Source organism: Glycine max, chromosome 2 (genome assembly GCF_000004515.6).
Source record: "Glycine max cultivar Williams 82 chromosome 2, Glycine_max_v4.0, whole genome shotgun sequence".
NCBI classification, from domain to species: Eukaryota; Viridiplantae; Streptophyta; class Magnoliopsida; order Fabales; family Fabaceae; genus Glycine; species Glycine max.
In genome coordinates this window covers 50,136,949-50,158,601 of record NC_016089.4, presented here as the reverse complement: position 1 = coordinate 50,158,601, position 21,653 = coordinate 50,136,949, and the positions used below count along the sequence as shown (strand labels likewise).

The 21,653-nt window shown below is 32.6% G+C and overlaps 1 protein-coding gene and 1 pseudogene across 6 annotated transcripts; one reads left to right on the top strand and one right to left on the bottom strand.

Moving 5' to 3' along the window:
• Positions 1-5,669: 5,669 nt before the first annotated feature.
• On the top strand, positions 5,670-7,691 carry LOC121174317 (UDP-glycosyltransferase 82A1-like; annotated as a pseudogene).
• Positions 7,692-14,017: 6,326 nt separating this feature from the next.
• On the bottom strand, positions 14,018-20,794 carry LOC100789461 (uncharacterized). Of its 6 annotated transcripts, none has more exons than XM_006575695.3 (9): positions 20,647-20,794; positions 20,339-20,429; positions 19,506-19,976; positions 19,203-19,374; positions 18,409-18,706; positions 17,420-17,510; positions 16,602-16,692; positions 14,553-14,632; positions 14,018-14,458 (listed from the first exon to the last, which is right to left on the bottom strand). In XM_006575695.3, the coding sequence occupies exons 1-9, from the start codon at positions 20,667-20,669 to the stop codon at positions 14,204-14,206; spliced, it is 1,572 nt and encodes a 523-aa protein (XP_006575758.1). In that variant the 5' UTR covers positions 20,670-20,794; the 3' UTR covers positions 14,018-14,203. The 6 variants fall into 6 exon arrangements, with proteins under 6 accessions (XP_006575758.1, XP_040865859.1, XP_014626535.1 ...); XM_041009925.1 differs by having other exon boundaries at positions 17,420-17,492; XM_014771049.2 differs by having other exon boundaries at positions 14,018-14,397; positions 14,512-14,632; positions 20,535-20,779.
• Positions 20,795-21,653: the final 859 nt, after the last annotated feature.

The window sequence follows — 21,653 nt, the reverse complement described above, 5'->3', positions numbered from 1 at the left end:
AACCAAAAAATAATCAAATTCTGCCTTGGTTAAGAAAAAGGATAATATGGAAAATTAATAAAAAAATTTAAGGATAAAAAAAACATAAACAACTAGAAATTAATATCTTAAAAGTATTATTTGAATTAAAGTATAAAAAAATGTTATAAGCTTCTTAAAAAAAATTTATTGATCAAATATTGTTAAGAATGTTGGACAAAATATTTCAAATAATTAAAAAGCTAAAAACTAGGTGAAGTGTTTGCCAAGCATACACAAAGCTAAAACTATTTATTCAATTACTTCTCCTTTTATGATGCCCAAAGTACCTAATCAATCTATGCTGTCAAAATGTTATTGTATAGTAACTCACTCTCCACTTGACCGTTAACTTTATTATACAAAGTACACCACTTTTTAAGAAAGGGATGATTGATCAAATAGAGACATTTTATAAAACTTTTTTTATATATTAAAAAGGTTCTTACAAAAAATATTATTAAATTTAGGTTTTTTCAGGCATCTTAGAACAAACTTATCAAGTTAATAAGTATTTTTTGTATCACATTTTTTTTATATAAAAAAAAGGTTTGCACTCCACGTACGTGACATATGTAACATTCACTTGATGACATTTGGAGTCATTAGGTGAGTCAATATTGACATTTGCAAAATTATCATGTCATCTAGAGTTTTTTTTAAAAAGATATCTTCAGGCTTATATGTGTCAACATTTGGTGAAAGTTGTCAGTGGTGCCACCCTTAGTAACATGTGGCTGATGTCCATAAAACTCACAAACCTAGTTGGAAAAAAAAAATGTAAACATATTTTTACAACTAAAACACTTGATCGATCAAAGACTTGAACCTCACAATGTGGTCATTGCTTCAAGCCAAACACGGCTTGAGCCACACAATGTGACCAACAATGTTTCTTCATTTTTCTAAAGTTTGTTGGTATGAATGTCTAAATATATATGAGATTTTTTTTAATAATTGAATGATTTGTGAACATTCAAAAATTTTAAACACATAATTAACAATCATTATTTTTTCTATCTTTATCTTATGTCGCATCACCTATTATATCTCTATCAGGAGATGCTAAATACATTTTGGGTGTTTAAATTACTTTTAATGTTTTTATAGGAAAACAGTAGCACTAAGTATACAAGTCAGCTAGTTCACGTAGGTTTGCAAATAACAGGTTGAGACAAGCTGATGACTCGTGAAATAAATGAGTTGGTTTGTACTGTGGGCTATTGCTTGTGTGTTGGCGGGCACCATGGGCTAGCTAGTGGACCCTAAATAAAAACATGAAAAGTTATGTTAAAAAAAGTTAAATAATAACCTAAAAAACAAACAAACATTAAATGATGCCAAATTTAAACTAAAGAACAATCAAGTATATACAATTAATTAGTTTGTTTTTTAAGAGGAATATACGTTATGTGAGTTAAATAATTAAGTTGGTTCGCAAAACTGCAACTGCGATGTAATAAACAAGTACTAAATCTGTATAGATGGACGACTTGCAGTAATTATATATGGGCTACTCTTAACAGCACTAAGGCCTAAGCCTGCTGTTGAACTAGCCAGCTCGCTAATCACAACCTATATATCCAGTTTTAGGAAAAACTTTAGTGCTCAATGGAGTAGAAACTTTAACAAAGTAATAGAAATAGCAACGGAGAGAATAGTACAGTATATCTAGCTACATATATACTGGGTCAACTCCTATTATATATAGGCATTGGTAGATACTTATCAGATAGTAGTATATGATAGAAGTTCATTCCAATGAGGTTATTGTTAATTTTAAGTTTTGACTTGCTTGTAATCATTTATCAATTAATACGAAAGATCATGGATTGATTCCTGAAATGATGGAGAGAATGACTAAGCACGTCTCAGGAATAATTGTATCCCAGTACGGATGAGATAGTTTTGAACGAGGATCTTCAGCTCGAAATGTGGGTGGTGGTGTCATCTTAATTGGCATGTTATTGTAACCATGTTAGTTGAGGATCGTAAACCAATTAAGATGCCTAGCTAGTCTTCAGACTCATTTGAATCGAAATGGAATTGTTAAAATGATATACATGTTTTTAAATTTTAAAATAAACAATAAAGACACGGTGGTTTTGTGATTTTTCTTTTCTTCGCTTCAACTCCATGTACCCAAAATATTGTCACCACGTCAAATATTTCTTTATGATTAATACCAAAATAAACAAACGAGCTTAATTAATTTTGGAGGCATATATATAGGAGTACATATATTTGGCACGCGGACGCAATAATGAACAGTGGGTGGGTGATGGAGGTCCCACAGCGTCGAATTGATTGCATTGCATAATAAACACGTGCACGCACTCGTCTCTTTGTTCTCAAGATAGCAATTTGATTTGCATATGCTTTCATTTCCACTAGCAAGCAGAAGCAGGTACATCATCACCAATAACTCTCTCCATAATGATTAGTGTTTTTGTTTCTCATGCATATGTCTTGTTGCTATTGCCTTTTAAGGCGCATGCACATGGCTGCATATATTATTCGCACTATCTATACGTTAAGTCGTATATTAGCACCTAGCTAGCTAGTTCGCTCCTCAATTTATAATTTCTGGCTGTAGCAGTAAGTATACATATATACCTAACCTATCCTATCATCATATTTCTTGCCAAACTAGTGCAGTAGTATAAAACTGTGACGGACTTCATCAATCTCTTTCCACGTATGCGCCACTTTATACTTGATATATAGTTCTGGACTGTGTTTAATTTAACTCGAGTCAATTCGGTAAGAAAAAGACTGTTTTACGAATGAATTGAGCTTCATGTTACATAAAGTAATTAGGTTAACTCAAAATTCAACGGGGAAAGATTCGATAATGTGATAAGAGCTCAATTCTATTTCCACACATCCTTGGAATATATATGTGGCCTTTTAATTTAAAAGATGGATTCTTGGAATAAGTTCGATCCACATTAAATCAAATGGAGGACCTTGCTCCAATTGTGCCTCAACCTAGTGTTATCCGTGCAGACCAACAAGAGAAGATGCATAATAATTATTGGAGCCAACAAGTGTTAAGCCAATCAATTAATTTACGCACACAAACCATCTTTTTCTTTTTCCTGATATTAGTATTACGCATCCCGCATCCCACAATTTAATAGTTGTAACTTGTTAGACTCTATGGTTAATTACGTGGGAAATTTGAAGCTTCAATAATTTGCGTTAAGGGGTACTATTTTGTAAAAAATAAAGAGAAAGGACGAAGCTAGTTCATTCTTTGTGCACATGGATTACATTGGTATCTAAGAGAAGAAATATCTGTGCATCACTTCCACAAATTTTAAGAATATTTTTGCCTGTCACCAAACATGGCGCGTTCTAAATTGTTGGTGTTTAAAATAACGGAAGTCGGAAGATATGACAAACGAGGCCAGCTCTCTCACCCCAAATAAAAAAGATAACACTTGGTTTATACTTTTAATTCGAGTCCTAGTGCACAAATTTAATTCAATATATGCATGATACGTATTTATGTCGTGGGAAAGGATATCCTTATGGAGTGGACATATGGTCTAATTTACACAACTGAATTATCTCACTTTAGAATATTTCACCCTAAAATTTTAGATGCATATATGTTAGCCTCACGCATTACTTACGTACATATACAGACAGAGGAAACATGTCTAATTTTAATCAGAACTATGAATGACTGTATTTAATATTTTTTAAGGTTTGATCATTTATTTTAGTTATACGATTATAAATAATTTGTAATACTGTCATCTAATTAGTATTTATTTTCTATTTCATTGTTATAGTCTCTCTTTTAGAGTATTATGTTGACCGACTCTAAAAAAAATTGATCAAGTAAAACAAGATAGGATCACAGATAATAAATGACATATTTGAATTCTTATTTGTCTCCATAGAGTAAGTTAAACATAATTATTCATATTTTATAAGTGGTTTCCTTTTTCTAAATTTATGTGATAAAAAAAGAAAAAAAAATAGTGTGCTAACTAATTATTTCCCTTTTTTACACACAAAATATGGCAACTTGTGATAAATCTTTTTGGGATAATGTGTAGTTCCCATATAAATTGGTCATTGCTTCTCATGAAAATTAGTTGGTACTAATATCATAATAAAAAAAAAACAAATAAGATAAATCTTTTGTGCAATTGCACGACATGTACATGTAGAATGTGTTCATGCATGCATTGAATTAGATTAATTTTAAAGAAAAAGTTTATTCCATCCAATAATTTTAATTTTCTTAATTAACTATTTGATACGGTTTGTTTTAAGATTTAAATCAAATCCAATCCAATTCTATTAAAAAAAACAGTTTAGATTGGATTTTTTTTTAGTTTTGTTTCTATTTTCCTTTAGATAAAATATATAACAAATATAAATAAAAGTATCAAGTATCTCATCTTACATCACTATGTAGTTAATAGTATTATATTCTTCAAATATAAACAATTAAAAATAAATTTATACAACATGAAAATCATGTGTACTTCTTTTATTCGTAAATTACTTTTTAAATCTTCTTATCAATTAGTCTAACATCATTTATTGTTATGATTGTTTTGAACGTATAAGAATTTTTAAAAAATATTATTCAAAACCTTTGAAAACATATTTTACCTAAAAAATTATACTTGACATTTATGTCAGATTATTTGATAACATGATAAGTCTATAAACTAACAACATTACTGTTATACTATTATTGTCCTTGTTAAAAGATGACTTAAGCATATAGAGTAATAAGTTTGGTGTCTGGAAGCCAAAATTATACGAAAGCAGAGGCAGGCCTGGTAGTTAACATTCCAATTTCCTTTAAAAAATAATTGTGTTAACGACCAAAACTCGTTTTAGTCCTAGATATTTTTTTTATAACAAACTTTGAAGCAAAACAAATTAAAATATAACACATAGCTCACCGCAAAAGGACAAAACAAAGACGACCTGTTCTAGCCAAAAAGAGCACTGATTTTTTACACCCGATAAATGCAAATACTTGTTGACATCCATAATTATTTTTTATATTTTTTTTCTAATAATTACATCATGTTAGTAATTATATTAATTATTTATTTCTTATATTATTTTTATCAAAAAGTTATTATGCCATTCGAAATCATGATAGTTTGTATTAATTTCAGCATAGTATAGTATGTAATTTAATTTAATTTAATAAGTTTTAAAAAAGAAGTACATATATAGGAAGTTGCAATTATAAACATGTAGTCGTGGTAGACTACGTTAAATATTTATCATGTCATCTGGTGCCCACAGTCCACACGCCGATGAATAATTTTGAGCAAGAAGAAGGCAGCATCAAATCAATTCATGGCGTCAACTCCATAACCACCAGCTTAGCTTACGCGTTAGGGAGGGAACATGTATGTCAAATTCTAATCTTACCAATATATTTATTTAAATTATTATAGGATTAAAGTAAGTTAGTTATTATATGGCAGGATGTAATAAATATTTTTGAGGCACATGCGCAATAATATTTGGTGCACGATCATATAGAGGATGGTAGTAGTATATATATATATATATATATATATATATATATATATATATATATATATATATGGTGTTGACTTAGAAGAAGATGATGGTAAGAAAAGAAAAAGAAGAAGGAAATGCAAAAGCTAGGCTGGGAATTTGTGAGGCAGGGGTTTGAGATAGCGAAGGAGAAGGACGATGAAATAAAGTGGGTGGCTCTGCCAGACCAAAAGGAAGCTGGGCATGGCCATGGCTTCTTTTCTGCCAATACTGGTTCTTTCCTTCCATCCTCACACTTTAACTTTATTCTTATTTTTATCATTTTTAATTACTTTATATTGCTGTATTAGTCCAACACTCCTTAAAAAACAAACAAATTTTGTCTTCAGCACTTCTGCTTACGGCAACCCTTCATTTATTGCCATAACAATTCCACCGGTTTGACAGTTATTAATAACCAACCATCCTACATACTATGCTATTATGAATGGGCAACCCATAGTCAATGCTCATAGCTATAGTACCCGTATCTTCTTTGGCTGTTAGTGAAACTGAAAATTTTACATTATTTTACTACTACTAGTACTAGGCTAACCTTTTTTGTTAGGATAAATTTCACATGCAATGTCTCATAAATGTTTTTAATATAAATCTTTATTAAAATGAAACTTTCATTATGATAAAATGAACCACACCAAAACCACTTGAGCAATTGTTATATATATAAACTTTGTTCTTTTTATCTCTTTTATCCATCACTTCCTTTCCGTCCAAAACGTGATTTACACTCGACATTTTTTCCAATTATTTATTTATGACACCGACAGCAATACAGCATAGGAAATAATGTCGGATACTAGAGAATTTGCATGTAGTCAAATCTGATGTTAATTTAAAGTGCCTATTTAGTTTGTTTACCTAATTAATTAATAAGGAGTACATACATACATGTACATAGAGTGATGTAAAGAACTTTTTATTTACGAAAGGAGATTGTCTATGTTTTTATAAACCAATAGCCGATGATGTTGCATGCCCTGTGTTGGCAGGACTTCCGCAACATGAGGGAAATTTTAGCCTTGAACCTGAGCTGCCGGTGATTTCAACAGAGGACCTGCCATGGCTTGTTGGAACAGATGCAGCAAGGAAAGCAAGATTTAAATTTTGGAAAAGAACTTTGGTGAGATCAAGTGCTCTGAAATGGCTCCTGGTGAATTCCTTTCCCGATGAAAGCAAACTCGAATCGGCAAACAACAAGAACAAGTTTAAAGGTTGTCCACGTGTGTTTCCGATAGGTCCTATTTGTAATTGTAGGATTGATGGTGAGCTTTTGGGAAGAAGATATGAGCTGCTTGAAGTGGCTAGCAAAGCAGAAGGCGAAGTCAGTTGGGTGAGTCCCATTGGGGAAGCAAAGTGGCACTCGAGGCTTCAGGGAGGCCTTTCATTTGGGTATTGAGGTCCACTTGGCGCCAAGGCTTACCGGTTGGGTTTTTGGAAAGGGTTATGAAGCAGCAAGGCAGAGGCATGACCATGGTCGTTTCTTGGGCACCACAGAATCAGATTTTGCAGCATAACTCTGTGGCTTTGTTATATCACTCACTGCGGCTGGAATTCCATATTGGAGGCTTTACAGTTCCAAAAGAAATTGCTTTGCTACCCGGTGGTCAACTCTGCCTATGTTGTTCAGGTTTGGAGGGTAGGCTTAAAACTCAATATTGGGCTTGAACCAAAGGATGTTGAAGAAGCACTTGTAAGGTTCATACAAGATAAGGAAATGGATACCCGGTTAAGGATATTCAATCAAAGAATCATGGGTGGCAATAATAATAAGACTGGAACTCTCATGTTGAAAACCTTCCTCCAAGATCTCAACAAGGCAAGGTCTACAACTACATGAATTATTTCTCCATGCAGCTCTTTGTCAAGACCCTCACCGATAAATTTACTATTCCTCTTTCTGAAGGCATTGTAATATTCAGAAGGAATAATCGACGACACTCCACCTTGTCTTTAGGCTCTGTGATCGTCATGTCTAGTTCACTTGAATCAATGTATATTTTTGTTTGAGTTTTTATAATAATTTCCCCCCTTCTTATGTGTATTATTATATATAAGAAATTGCAATGGCTCTCTGCTAGTATGTTTTATTACAAAATCTTGGTTGAACTTGGGTACATGGTCTTGTTCTTGCTTTCTGTTCATGCTTATTTCTTCAGATATCTTAAGTAATTGTTTCTATTTCATTATACATTTAAGTCTTAGACATAATTTTAATTTCTAAATGTTTAAAAAGAAAGAAAATTTCTACCACTTTGATCACAACTCAATTCAAATTTAATATGTTAATTCAGATGTATATGAAATGAAACTAAAATAATTAATTTTTTACTCCTCACGTCAACACAATTATATATGATTACATTAATTTTCAAGATGCATATATACCCATTTAAATCATAATCTATCATGTTCGTACATATATACACTCATTACATTCATGTTATATAACAAATGCATATATTATAACCGCTTCATTAAAGTCTTCAGCATTTGCAAATCCATATTATGCATGTTATACCAAAAAAATATATAACTACTAATCGACTCATTCCTGTGTATTAATACACATATTGGACTGGAGTTTACTGGTTTTTGCAGTGGAATGAATTAGAAATGCACAACAACCTACAAATGAGACACGAAAGTCTCACTAGCCAAGAGTTAATCTAAAATAAGATGCACATCATCAAGACCAGATAGTCAGGTCTATTTTGCCCAAGCACGCAAATCTGAATTATTATGTTGCAGTGACATTAACAAAGCTGTCGTGGTGGTGGGTTGGCAGAGCCTTTCTTCATTCAAGAAATGTGCCAGACCAGATAGTATTATACTCGTGCAGATCTGGATTTTTCCTGCCCCCAGAGGGGAACAAGCTAGGATTTAATTCATATTTTTGTCATTTTGGGTTACAAGGGAGATGTGGCTGAGACCTTTTCTTTCTGATTCTCCTCTGAAGGAAATTTTGAAGTGATTTCTTTATGGAAAGGCCTCGCGAGACATGTATTAATAAGGTTTCAGAATGCAAGCCTGTGCTTCCCTCCATTTCTCGACTTGCTAACCATATTATCACTCTTGCCTGCATATATTTTTATAGTTTAAATCATGAATTTGATGGTGATACACTGAGAAACGGTATTTAATCATAAATCATTGTTGGTATAATTTATAATATATTTTTGTAAACTTATCATATTAATATGTTGTGATTGGATGATGTAAAATTATTTTATACTTGTATAGTTTATTTTCTCTTAATCATTTTTTTACAAGCATTCATTTAATTTAATTTAATCCCATCTAATTTTAATAATTATTTCCTTTCAATCAAAATTGTATAATTATTAACAGAAATGATTTTTTTTCAAATTTTACTTATTTTCTAACCGTTCTCCATATTAGTCATAGTCTTTTTTCTCTCGTGAACCGGAGGATTAAGATAAAAAAATTTGTATAATTATTTCATTTATTAGTTTTTTTTTAATTTCACAAGCTTGCTTCTCCCATTTTGTGAGCTAAATGCTGATTTCCAGTTTCAGAGAAGAAGATAAAGCATGAAAACATGGTTTAAAAACATAGAAGGTTGGAAGATATAAAGTATAATTAGGCATATTAATTACCTGAAGTTCTGCCGTGTCAAAAATGCATTGGCGTCCATTATGAAGAATAGCTACAAGTTTATTGTGTATGTTCAACGTCCTATTCCTACAAAAATCTTACAGAAAATGAGAAGAATTAGCAAATAACGTAAGAAGAATCCCACTTGCTTAATTCCTGAGATATACAAATGAAGGGAATCGTAACGAAAATACTGAAAAGAAAGAGTCCAGATTGCTTGCATTGAACGATAGGGATGAGGAGACGAAGACTGAAGACGAAGATCCAAATAGCAGTTTCGCTTCATATATTAATTTGAAAATGAAAAATGGAACTATTTTGTAATGGGTAACAAAGATATGGCAAATTTCAAGTCATGCCAATTAATTTGCAAATATTGAAGAACTCAAAAAACGCAGGGAGTTAGTTGATTTGAAGGGTGTTATATATATACAAATATAGCTAGCTAGGAAGTTAATTAAACTTGAAAAAATATCTTTGGGAAATGTGGAAAATGAGTTACACATGCCCAAAACTATTCATTATGGTTATATAGCTCTTATCAGTTGCGTACCCGCGGCATTCAGCATCAATCAATGCCTTACTAACTCAATCTGTGTTTTCATGTGCCTTCTATAAGTTGACAACTACCATTATTTGCTCTTCTAAAGTAGAAAATTACCCTAATTGGAAATTTGGCCACTTGGTCGACTTGAGTTGGTTTTACTTTCTCTGTGTAACCACTCTTATTGCATTATGCATCTCTTATACGTGCTCCCTCTAATTTCTTTCACGTGATAGAATTCATTTTTTTATTTAAAAAAAAGACATTTTTTATTTGTTGCATGAATTTATATATATAATACCCTTAAATTTCAATCAGCTGCCTATTTTCCTTTCTTCAACCAAACCCTTTTATCTATCTCTGTGTTGGTCATTTTCCTCTAGTAACTTCTACGTACTCTGCTAACTCATCACTATTTCATTTTCATATCTGCACGGATTATTAATTATAAGAAGAAGCTATTCGATGAGGACCTTAGTTAAACATTTTAAATATTATTTCAATTATTCCGGCATATATTCCATCAGCACTAATAGGATCCTTAGTTTTTCCGCACAAAACTTCCAATTATTTGTTGAAAAATGACTAGCAAATTGACTGTAATCAGTTTTCAACTAATCTTTTAGTTAGTTTCCCCAAAGATAGTCTTCAACTTGAAAAGAAAAAAAAAAAGACAATCTGAAAGTTATAATATTTATATTTCTTTTTTATACAGTATCTCTTACAACTCTTTTTCTTCAATTTTTTTATCATGCACGTTATTTATCTCACATTTCTCGTATAATAAAAGTTGTATAAATTTGAACTAGAAACCTAATTTCTTAAAATCTAACCCGATCAAAGAGTATTACACACTTAGATTGTTCTCATGTGTCACATGCCCCGTGTGAGGCGTTTTTATTTTATTTTATGAAGACGTGTGTTGTTGTTCTACTTCAGAAAGAGCAAGATATATCTAAGAAATCATGTGCTCCACTTCGTAGGCCTAATATGCCAAGATTTTTTTGAGCCAATGGGACATAACAATATGTAGCAAAGTGATTTTTAACCAATTGACGACTGTAAAGTGATTTATTTTGAAAATAACGTTGACATTTTTCATGTAATTATGTAAAAAACAAGTAGAAAAGGGTAAATAGTAATTAATAATGAATGGTAACATTAGTTGCATTTCCATGTTAATGGGGGATAAGGACGTGGGAAGTGAGAATAAGGCATGAAGAGGGAATTTAAAAAATAAAATGAAGAAGGAAGATGGAAGAGTCAAGAGTAAAAGATGAGGACCAAACACCCAATCCCTCTGAGATGGACGCGGCTACTACATACGTGATTAAAAAGAGCATCAAGCAATCAATCACGTACAATTGTGCACAGGCACATGCATAATGCATTCACCCCAAGTGTAATCCTTTATCGATGATAAATTCCTAATTAACACTGCACTTGTGGAAATGGTATTCACACCTTTCATACTTATCCCTCCAATTCCAAATCTGGTTGGCCTACTTCATAATCTTCAAAGCAAGCACATGGTTTAAGCATTTTGTCTTTTCAGTTAAAGCCATCTCCTAGAGGCCCCTGATTCTGAACTAATATTAAGAGACCAACATCACAACTTATTGATCAAAAGAGGCAATTTATAGCTAAGGAGATAACGTGACTTGGATGGTTAAGGAAAAAAAAAGATTGTGAGTTCAATCTCTTCTACTAATAAAAATTAACAATACTAATAATTAACATTTGTCGAACTAAAAAAATATGTTAACCTATGATGAGCTCACCATACTATGCTGAATTGTTTTTCCTCCCTCTTGCTTAATAAGAGGACTAATGATAATTGTTATGCATACCTAATTTGTATACTTACATCGCGTAACAATTATTTAATTTTTCTCTCTTTTATTACTTTATTTGTGTCAAAACATTAGGAATTTGATTTCTTCTGAGTTTTTATCCAGTAGATGCTAAAATTAGTCAATTTACAGTATGTTTGATTATATTTTTTGTAGAATCACACAACAGGAGTCCTGGAAGATGGTTGAAGAACTAGAGTAGTGCGTCAACAACCATTTAGTGCAAGGAGTCAACCTTGAGGTCAGGCTTAGCGCGTATCTGGCGACTTAACCCACATCTGACGATTTAGCGTGCAGTTACTTATGTCAGCTGGACTTTGCATGTGCGCTCAGAGTGCTCATGCAAGCTTAGCACACATTTAATGTCAAAAAACATGACTGTTGCATTTTAAAGAAAAAGAAATGGGGAAACTTGAAGTTGGGTCCAAATAAGGAGCTAGGACACAAGAGAAGAGAGAAAATTCACTCACTTAGGGATCATTTCCTCCATTTTCTTCCATTCTCTTCCACACCTCTTATTTTCTTTTTGTACGTGTAAATCTTTCATGACAATGAAAGGTTAAACCATCCATTGTTGGGAGCTCATCAACCAAACATTCTTAATGTAATGATTCTAACTATCTATTTAATGTTATTTTGATATTATTGCCTCTTTTTTGTCCTTAATATCATGTTTATGGTTTGATCACCCATGTTCATGTGGTGTTATAAGGTTTATGCATTGGAAAATGTTTATCTCTTAAGAACTTGAAAAAAACATCTAGGTGATCCATGTCTAGGGATAGAATGATATTATTTAGTCTTATTTATGCATCTTTATTTTTAAAGCAAATTATTTTATGTAGCTCTTAAGGGATTAAGAGTGAAATTAGGTAATTTATACTCTTTCACATGAGAGATCATGGTTAGAGTGGATTAGCGAATGAAGGTAATAATCTAAATAATGTTAAATAGTAAAAAAATCATTATTATTGCATCAAGAATAGTTTCAGTAGGTTGAGTCCCAACACATTTGGTAATTTTGCTTCAACCGACAATTCACCCCCAATTGTTTATGTTTTATCTTTTTAATGTGCTTTGTTTTATTATCTTTATTTATGTTAAATTTTACATTTTCGTATCATGATTCGACCAATATCGAATTTAATTCATTATTCACTTAAAATTAGACATATACAAACTCTGAGTACAATCAAAGTCCCTATAGACTTGATACTCAATCTTATTGTTTTAAAATACTACTTGAATTAATTGATACACTTTGACAAGAAGTTAACAAATAATCCATTTAGAAACAAAATTTTTCTTCTTTTTTTCTAATGTCATGAAGCATTAGATCATAGTCTGTGCTTTAATTTGGACTTCACTCGTGTTTTCTTGAATTGCAATTTGAAAGAGCATTATTCTACTTCTATATAATAAATTTAACTCTCCACATATGTACCAAAAAGCAATTTAATTCTACACAAAATAACTTTTATACAATTACTCTTTTTCAGTTAGTCATGTGTTTTCTTCGTTTAATGACACGTCTTTTAAGTTTTCATAATGGTTAAGTTGGAACTGCAACATATTTTTTGTACTTGTAATTTGATAATTCAACTGTGGTTTGACACTTTTACCAAGAATTAAAGATATTATGATGGTGGATTTGTTTAAAATAAGTGTTTTTTAGATAAGTATTTTTTAAGAAGCAAAGGATTTGTTTCTTAAAATAAACCATTTTTTTAAGAAATAATTTAGACAAATATACTAAAAAAATAAAAAATATATTTATTTTATTAAAACAAGCATTTGTTTCAATAAATAAATTTAAATAAACTAGTCATAAATTTCCCTAAGTTGGTTTTTCCATTGTCCTTATTCTAAAAGTGAACTACAGCATATATATTTCCAGCAATTCCCCTGCATCCGCAAGATGTAGAAGCTAAGGGCTCTCTCCATTAAAAGGATGGTGGCATAGATGAGAAATATTCTTTTCATCTCTTCCACAGATTTGTGTTGTATAATTCCATGTATTGCGGGAGATAATTGGGTAGCAGATCATAATCTCCTTTGCTTTTGGAATGGGTATTTTGGGGCTCGCCTTGGCATTACATTGCATGGTTTTGTCATAGCTACGTACATGTGTAATCAATTTCTCATAGTTTTACCCTTCCATTTGCCAATTTAATAAATTTAAACCGGCATCTGGTTACCTGAAGTCCATGCACTCTATCTAGGACACCTTAAACTGTAGCAACCTTTTTCTTTTATTTTCTATATTTTTGTCATTTGGGGAATTGCTAGTAACTTTTCCGGGACTTAAAAATTTCCTTTTTATTCATGCACTCTGTTCGTGACAAATCGCCGGTAGTAACTTGAGGGTGTTTTCATTGATGGGGTTGAATTAGTCGATGGGATTGCTTGTCAGTGAAAGGAAAAGAGGATAACATACAAAAGTAACGCTTAACTATGTTAACAAATATCATGGTTCACACCTTCAAGTGGAAATTCTCACTCATGTATATAGTGTAAAAAGTTAGTAAGAAAAAGAAGAAGAAGAAGAAGAAGAACAGAAGTCTTCATAATTGAGGAAGACTGCCCTGAATCAGTTGTATCAACTGTTACCATGCTGCGGCAGATGATGCTCTTGTTGTCTTTGTAAGTGATGTTGTCCTTCATCTTCCTGTCCCTGTTGTTGCACATGCTCACGATGCTGCTGCTGTGTCCTGTTAACATTCTCAATGGAGGATTGAACCCGCCTGCTAGTTCTCCATCCAATGAATTCCATAATGAGAGAATTCATACTGACTGCAATCCCAAATCCAGTGAATGAGGAAAGGAGAATGGAGAGAATTGCATTAAAATTGAGCTACAAAAGTGAAAAAAAGGTAGATGTCAAAATATATATATTTTCACTCTCACCGAGTGCCAAGTATCTTCACGAAGTCAGGATATCATCTTACAATAGTATAAAATACATGAGATAACAGGATGAGAATTGCAAACTGGAAGCAAGCATAAGCCCATACGAAACTCCTGCTCACTGCCACCACAACAGCATCACTCATGTTAATCAGAAATTAATAACCCTGTATCATGTAGTCTACAGAATAGGATTAAAGCAACTCCAGAGGATCTAATGAACAAAGAAGTTACAGAGTATGGGCCTTGTTCTAATCAATTCTCGTATCAGAATCATTAGGACAATGTCAACTTCTTTTGCCATTTTATTTGTTTTAATCAGACATTACACACCAAACCAGATGTTGCGGCTGATAGAAATTGTTTCTTTGAACTCACTAAACTTAAAATGAACAGGAAAATTACAGAGTATGGGTCTTGTTCTAATGAATTCTCATGTCAGAAACAATAGGACAATGTCAGCTTCTTTTACCACTTTATTTGTTTTAAATCAGATATTCGATACCAAATCAGATGTTGCAACTGATAGAAATTGTTCCTTTGAACTCACCAGACTTAATCGTATACTCCATTTGCCAAAACCCAAACAAACTTTGTTTCTTTTAACTCATCTGACTTAAACTGTATCCCCCAATTTGCCAAAACCCACACATAATCAGGTTCAAAATCAAAGTCCAAGATTTACATTTAAATACAAATATCAAGATCCAGTACAGGGGTAACAACCCGGCATTAACTAAAGAGAACTTTGAACTGTAGCCATCCACCCACTGTAGGACAACAACATCAATGCTTTTTTCCACAGGACTTAACAGACGAAAACTAAGGGAGGAGGAAGGAGGAAGAGGAGGATATGGATCAGCACCATTTAGAGCTAGAACCTTTTTCGAGTTTTCTTAGGTCTTCATCCACTCCTTTTTAATTGGATTATCTTCCATTTGATATTTTTGTCACTGAAGCTCCTACTGCTCTTTAAATTAAAATTATTTAACAATGTTGACTTCTCCTTTAACTTAAAAACTATTATTATAGAACCCTGCCTTTTAAGATAAAGCCCATTATAAAAGCAAATGGAAGTAAAACGTCAGATGTTAAAGGGAAAGCTTCTATTTTCTGGGTCCTCCCAGTTTGTTAAAGCTTACAAAAATGATTCTGCATTATAAATTTTTTGGGGGGCTTTTTTCATAAGCTGATATTTTTAACCTATGAAAAAAGAAGTAAAACAGTTTTTAAAAACAAAACTTACATAACTATTACAATTTTTTAAACATCTTTAATTAAAATATAGTTTATATTCAAAAAAAGAAACTGAAAAACTCAAATAAACAAGCAAGAAATACTTGAACATGCTTATTCTTCCTTTTTTGGGGGTACAGGAATGCTTATTCTTCCTTGATAAACAAGAGTTAGACACTTAGTAATTACAGTAGTGATGAGGGTAATTCTCAATAGAGAAATGAGGTGTACAGACCTTGTAACTTATCTCAATTCTTTTGGTGGTAGGAAAAGCGCAGATAAGGAATGAAATTTACAGGTCTAGTGAGGAAAGACATACTAAATAATAATTCCAGCCCAATGGAGGTCGAAACATCTGATTTACATGTTTATAAGAACCTACTAGTTAGTCCAATATTTGTCAATTGCAATGCATTGTTACTTGTTTGTCCAATATTTCTCAATTTCCATTGCATGTATTCCATTTTACTATCTCATGATTATCTTTACCATTACCCATATCTTTAACCATAGCTTGGTGCATAATAACCTACTTGATGAATTCTAGCAACTCTTTCCAATAATTCTTTCCAACACACTTTGTACCATGAATTAAAATTCATGCAAGTCTTAGTAAATAATAAATGGGACTCGTTAAATAGGAGATGAGGCCTACATGAATATCATCCAATAGAAGGAAGTGCCTTCAAAGGAGTATAAAGAGCATATTGCTAACATTTCTCTAACTTACTATAAATTTGAAAATTATACATGAATACCAGTTCACTTTCATACTTCGTAATAAAAATAAAAACCAGAACAAAAATGAAATCAAAAGTGCAAATGTTAAGAAAGAGAGAAGAAAACAGCTTTACCCATGGTTGATGCAATCATAGATGAAAGGAGACCTAAAACACAGGAGAATGGTAATGAAATGGCAAGAGCATGAGATCCCAAATCTGAAACCTGGTAAACTAGAAACCATTGTGTCAGACACACTTATATTTCACACAAAACAGTAGTTATAACTTATAAAGTTGGCTTGGTGGTTAAAGGGAGAAGGGGGCAAGGAGAGGTTGTGGGTTCAAATCCCTCCCTTTATTCCCCAGAACATAGGTACAAAAATGTATTCCATGAAATAATTAACGAACAAATTGAACAAAATAATAAAATGCAAAGAAAGCCATTTGTTTAAATTTGGACCTACAACCTGCCTAAATTGTAAACCACTTTTCCCACTCCTTCAGCATTAATTAAACTTCAAACAAGTGATTTTTTACCTTTTTAAGAAGCAGATAGGATTTCCTTCTTAAAAAAAGCATAAAACTATTTTTTTTAAGAAAAAACTATTTAGGCAAACATAAAAAAAATTGTTTATTTTATTATAAAAAATAAAAAATAAGTTTAAACAAACAAGCCCTAAGTAGGTTTTCCCTGTTATTATGCCCTAAACCTAGAAAATTTTCCTTCATCTATAAACTGAGAAAATTGCTATACTACCAGTGGATGAGTTTATATTTTCAGAATCACCTACTAACAACTACAAGTTGGTCAAAATAATCTTTCAGAGGCAAGTTTCTCTTGTAGATGGCACTGTGATAATTAGATGCAATAAGCCCAAAATCATAACTTGATGCAAGCAGCAGTTAGCCAGTTACCATAAACTTCAGCACAGATACAAAGAAAAGCATACCAGTAGTTGCTCTAGAAAACAAAAGTACGAAAGCATGCTGACCAAGATAAGTACTGGTACATCCTGCCAGATCCTGTCATGCATTAAAATGCTAGAATACATTACAATTAGAAAAGTAGTGATCGGCTGATGATTTATCATAGATTTTTGTAGACGTAAGAAGGGTGATGTTTATGTCTTTTTAGGAGGAGTATCTTTGGTAGATTAACAAAGAGATTTTGATTTATTTATTATCCTCTAGGTTTTGACATGTCTTTTTTTCTTAAAAAATACTTTGTTTATCCAAAAAAAAAGAAGAAGCAGATGTATATGTTGTTCAATATCAGAATCAACTGCATATGTTTATTAGACAGTCCATCAGCCAATAGCATATGGAGAAGGCTTTTTGGTGTGTTTGATGGGCCTTGGATTTTCACCCATAGCAACGAGCAGTTTCTTTAGATGAATTCTAAAATTTGGCAGGTGCAGAGGGTAAAGTTTTACGGCAGTGTCTTGTACACTGTCATTTGGGTCTTAGGATGGAGAAGAGATGCTTGGTTACTCAAGGATAATATCCTTCAACTTGGTGTAGAACATTATTGTTCTGATGGCATCTTATTGGAGCTCAGCACATGGATTCTTCCAAGGGGGGATTCTTAGATGAATATAAAAAGGGATTGGACAGCTCTGTTATTTTCTTTGGTAAAGTGAAAGAAGGAAATCTATTCTTTGTAATTTTTTCCTTGTATTCTTTCTTTTCCTTAAAAGGAACAAAAAGGATACCAAACAATACCAACAGCACATCTTACTGCCACAGTGCCACTTACTGAAGCTGAAGCGTTTTAAACTTAACAACCCAAAATAATTAAGATCTACTACTTTATAAAAATTTATAACCAGCCTGGTTGCCCTAATATCATATCATAGATAACACTTTAGGTCTCTTCTATGTCAGTTTAAGTGCTAATAGAACGCACAGATGACTAACACGGTGAAGTAATTAAACATACCTGTAATAAACTATTTCTGACTGTTGTGACACATTTGATCCCTGCCTAGCAAGAGTTTCAGGATTATAAATTTTCAACAGTGTTACTGGGAGGTTTTGGACATCCTGCTTGCAGACATCACAGGTCCTGTTTCCCTTAATACTAAACCACTTTACTGCACATTCTTGGTGAGCAAGTGCAAGATCACCTTTACAACTGCATTCCATCTTAAGTGTATTCCCTCCTTCCCCAAGCTCCACCAAACAAATCCTACAGACTGCTTGTTCCTCTGGAATATCCTCAGTAGCATCTTCAATGGCTGGAAAGGAAAGAACAGAGTGAAAAGACACAAAGGAGGAGGAGGGATTTAAGCATACAGTTAACAAGACAATACAGGATAATGAGAATAGCATATTGATTAAAAAATTTATGCATTCTATAGGAATCCTAACTCAGAAAAAGAAAACAAACCATTAACTAAAACCCTAAGATCAAATTGAGAATCAAAATTAAAAGTTAACATCATTATAAACTTCATTCAGTATTATCATTTCTTTCTTTAATTTGGAGAGTCCACTGCAATGAAATGAAAAGGTTTTCCTTAGATTATATCTCCAGGAAACCTCTATTTTCTTTCTTCTATATTATTGTTGCTAGTTTCATTTAATTTATGGTTTAGTGCTCAACTCGATATCAAATACACGTTGCTTTTCAAAATGACAGAACATTTCAAATTATGCACATTTTAATCAAGAAGTTTAAAAGGGACCTTTAGAAGAGAATTTTGAAAATTCCATATATTTTTGAGGAATTACCAATCTCTGGAACGAAAGCCCCGTCAGTTGACTTTCCACCAACAGTTTCACGATGTGGTTTTGCCGAAATTACACGAATCAAGCCCCTAGAATCTGTAACCCTTAAATTAGTGGATTTGCCATTAACTGGGACTGAAAATGATCGCATCATATGCTGATGAACTTCCATTGTCTATACAAAAAGAAAAGGCATACATACATTAAGTAACATGTGCCATTTTTTACTTACAAAATGTAAATAATAAGTACAATGTAAAAGTAGTTGTTTTGGTCTTGAAACTAGAATGAACAGTGGAAACATACACTTAAACCAGAATCACATCCTAAATGTCTTCCGTGTCCATTCTCTGCAGCCGAAGTTGCAAATGGAGTAACTGGTAATGAATGTGAAACTTTTGTTGATGGGGAGATAACCTTATTATTAAGAGACAGATGAGTAGAAGAGGAAGGTTTATCCAAAGGAGCATCTGATGGGGGAGTGTTAGGAACTATGAGACCTGTCCTTTCAATATCCTGGGAACAGGTATTTATCTTGAAGCTCCTCTGAGGAAGTAAACCTCTCATTGAAGACCTGACTTTGGCTGAATTTGGCCTTGGGGGAAGTCCTCTTGTGGAACCAGGACTTGATCGTGAAACCAAAGGACCATCAGTCTTTGCAAAAGTAGATAATGCAATATCTAGTGACCGTGCTGGTATTTGCAGTGAGGATAGATTAGGTCGTCTGGACTGAGGAATCCGGAAGGCCTTGTCACCCTTTTCATTTCCAGTACATGTCTACAATGCCATGCCATCAAAGTATAATTCAGAGCTGGACCTGTTTGTATTCCTTTTATGATGGCATGGTGTTATAATTAATAATTACTTAGTCTATCCAGTTAATCTAAATACTAGTAAAACATTAGTAATCTTTTTTGGTTACAAAAACAATAGTAATCTAATTCTAATCAATTGATAAAAAAAAAAAAAAAAAAAAAAAAAAAAACAGATTATAGTGCACTGCCACACCCAGACCCACAAAAAAAAAAAAAAGATCTTGAATGAAAAGAAAGCACAGAAATAATTTAGTAGTCACATTACGATTATTCAGATCAAACCAAACCCAGGGTTTCATTTCAGAAGAAAATATTTAGAGTAACCTGGGCAGGATCCGGCCCAAAATCAGCAAGTTGGAGCTCAGCATCAGCACTGACACCTCTCTTTTCCATCCAAGGAAACGCTTTGGCAAAACTGTTACAGTCATGGCATCAAATGCCCAAACGCCATAATGTATTATATTATAGTTTGATTAGAATTATAATAATAGAAGGAAAAGAGGGGTGAAAATGATGATACCGATCCGAACAAGGGTTAGGGATCATTTGATTGAGATAATTAATTAATTAATTAACCAAACTCGAAAGATTATTCGCTTTTCAGCAATAGTTAGTTATCCCACGATTATTACCCGCCAACTGCAACTCGTGACATGCCAACTTTATGATCCTTACACTTCTCCCACGATTCTCCATTCTAGGTTTTTCCTCTGCACTCGGCTCCCACACCTTTCTTCACATGCCTCTCAATTCTCTTGCTTATAAATTTTGATTGGTTTCTTAAAGTTATCAAAAATGAATGAATTTTAATAAATTATAATTATTCACAATATTTAAAAGAGAGGTGTTAGCGTGTCCGATTAGGCTTTCCAGTCCAAAATGCAAGGGGGTGGAGGAAAGAATAATTAGAGGTGAAAGAAGTTTTAAGCCCAAGTAGAGAATGGAAGGCCTTTTCAGCCCCATTTGGCGTCAAGGTAAAAGTTTGATTTTATTTTCGAATATAATTGTTAGAAGAGTTAAAGAATAAGAAGGTGGTAAGCAGGTGTTAGAATCTATAAAATAGCGTGAAAAAGAAAAAAAGAGAATTGGGGAGTTTCTTATTGGTAGAAGTTGGACTAGAGTTTGAAGTGGAGTCCAGTGGCAATAAAGGTAGAGTGAATTGTTGGAAGCAGTGGAGTCCAGTGGCAATATAAAGTTTGGAATAAAACTCATTATAAATTATAAATTTTTTATTCAATGTAAAAGTTATTTAAACTTCGTGCATGTTTGCTTTAACATCACATTGAACTTGATCCACACTTTCTGTGTATTCTAAACTATTTGATGTGAATTTTCTGGAGAATGTGACTTCTGGGCACGGATCCAAACATGTAAATATTTATTTAAAATTAATTTTAGACTCAGAATCAATTTTTTTTATCGTGAAACTAAACACACACTAAATGAAATAGTGTCCAAATACCATTTTTCTATTTTGTTATATACTTGTTTCCTATCTCTTTTGCATAAAAGTTAATATAAATTTGTATTATATATAAATAACATTCCTTATCTCTGTCGCCTTTGGAAACGTAAAATGTGGAAGCAAGAAGCAGCCCTCTCTTTATAATAGTAAAATCCCCATATTGTGAAAAAATAA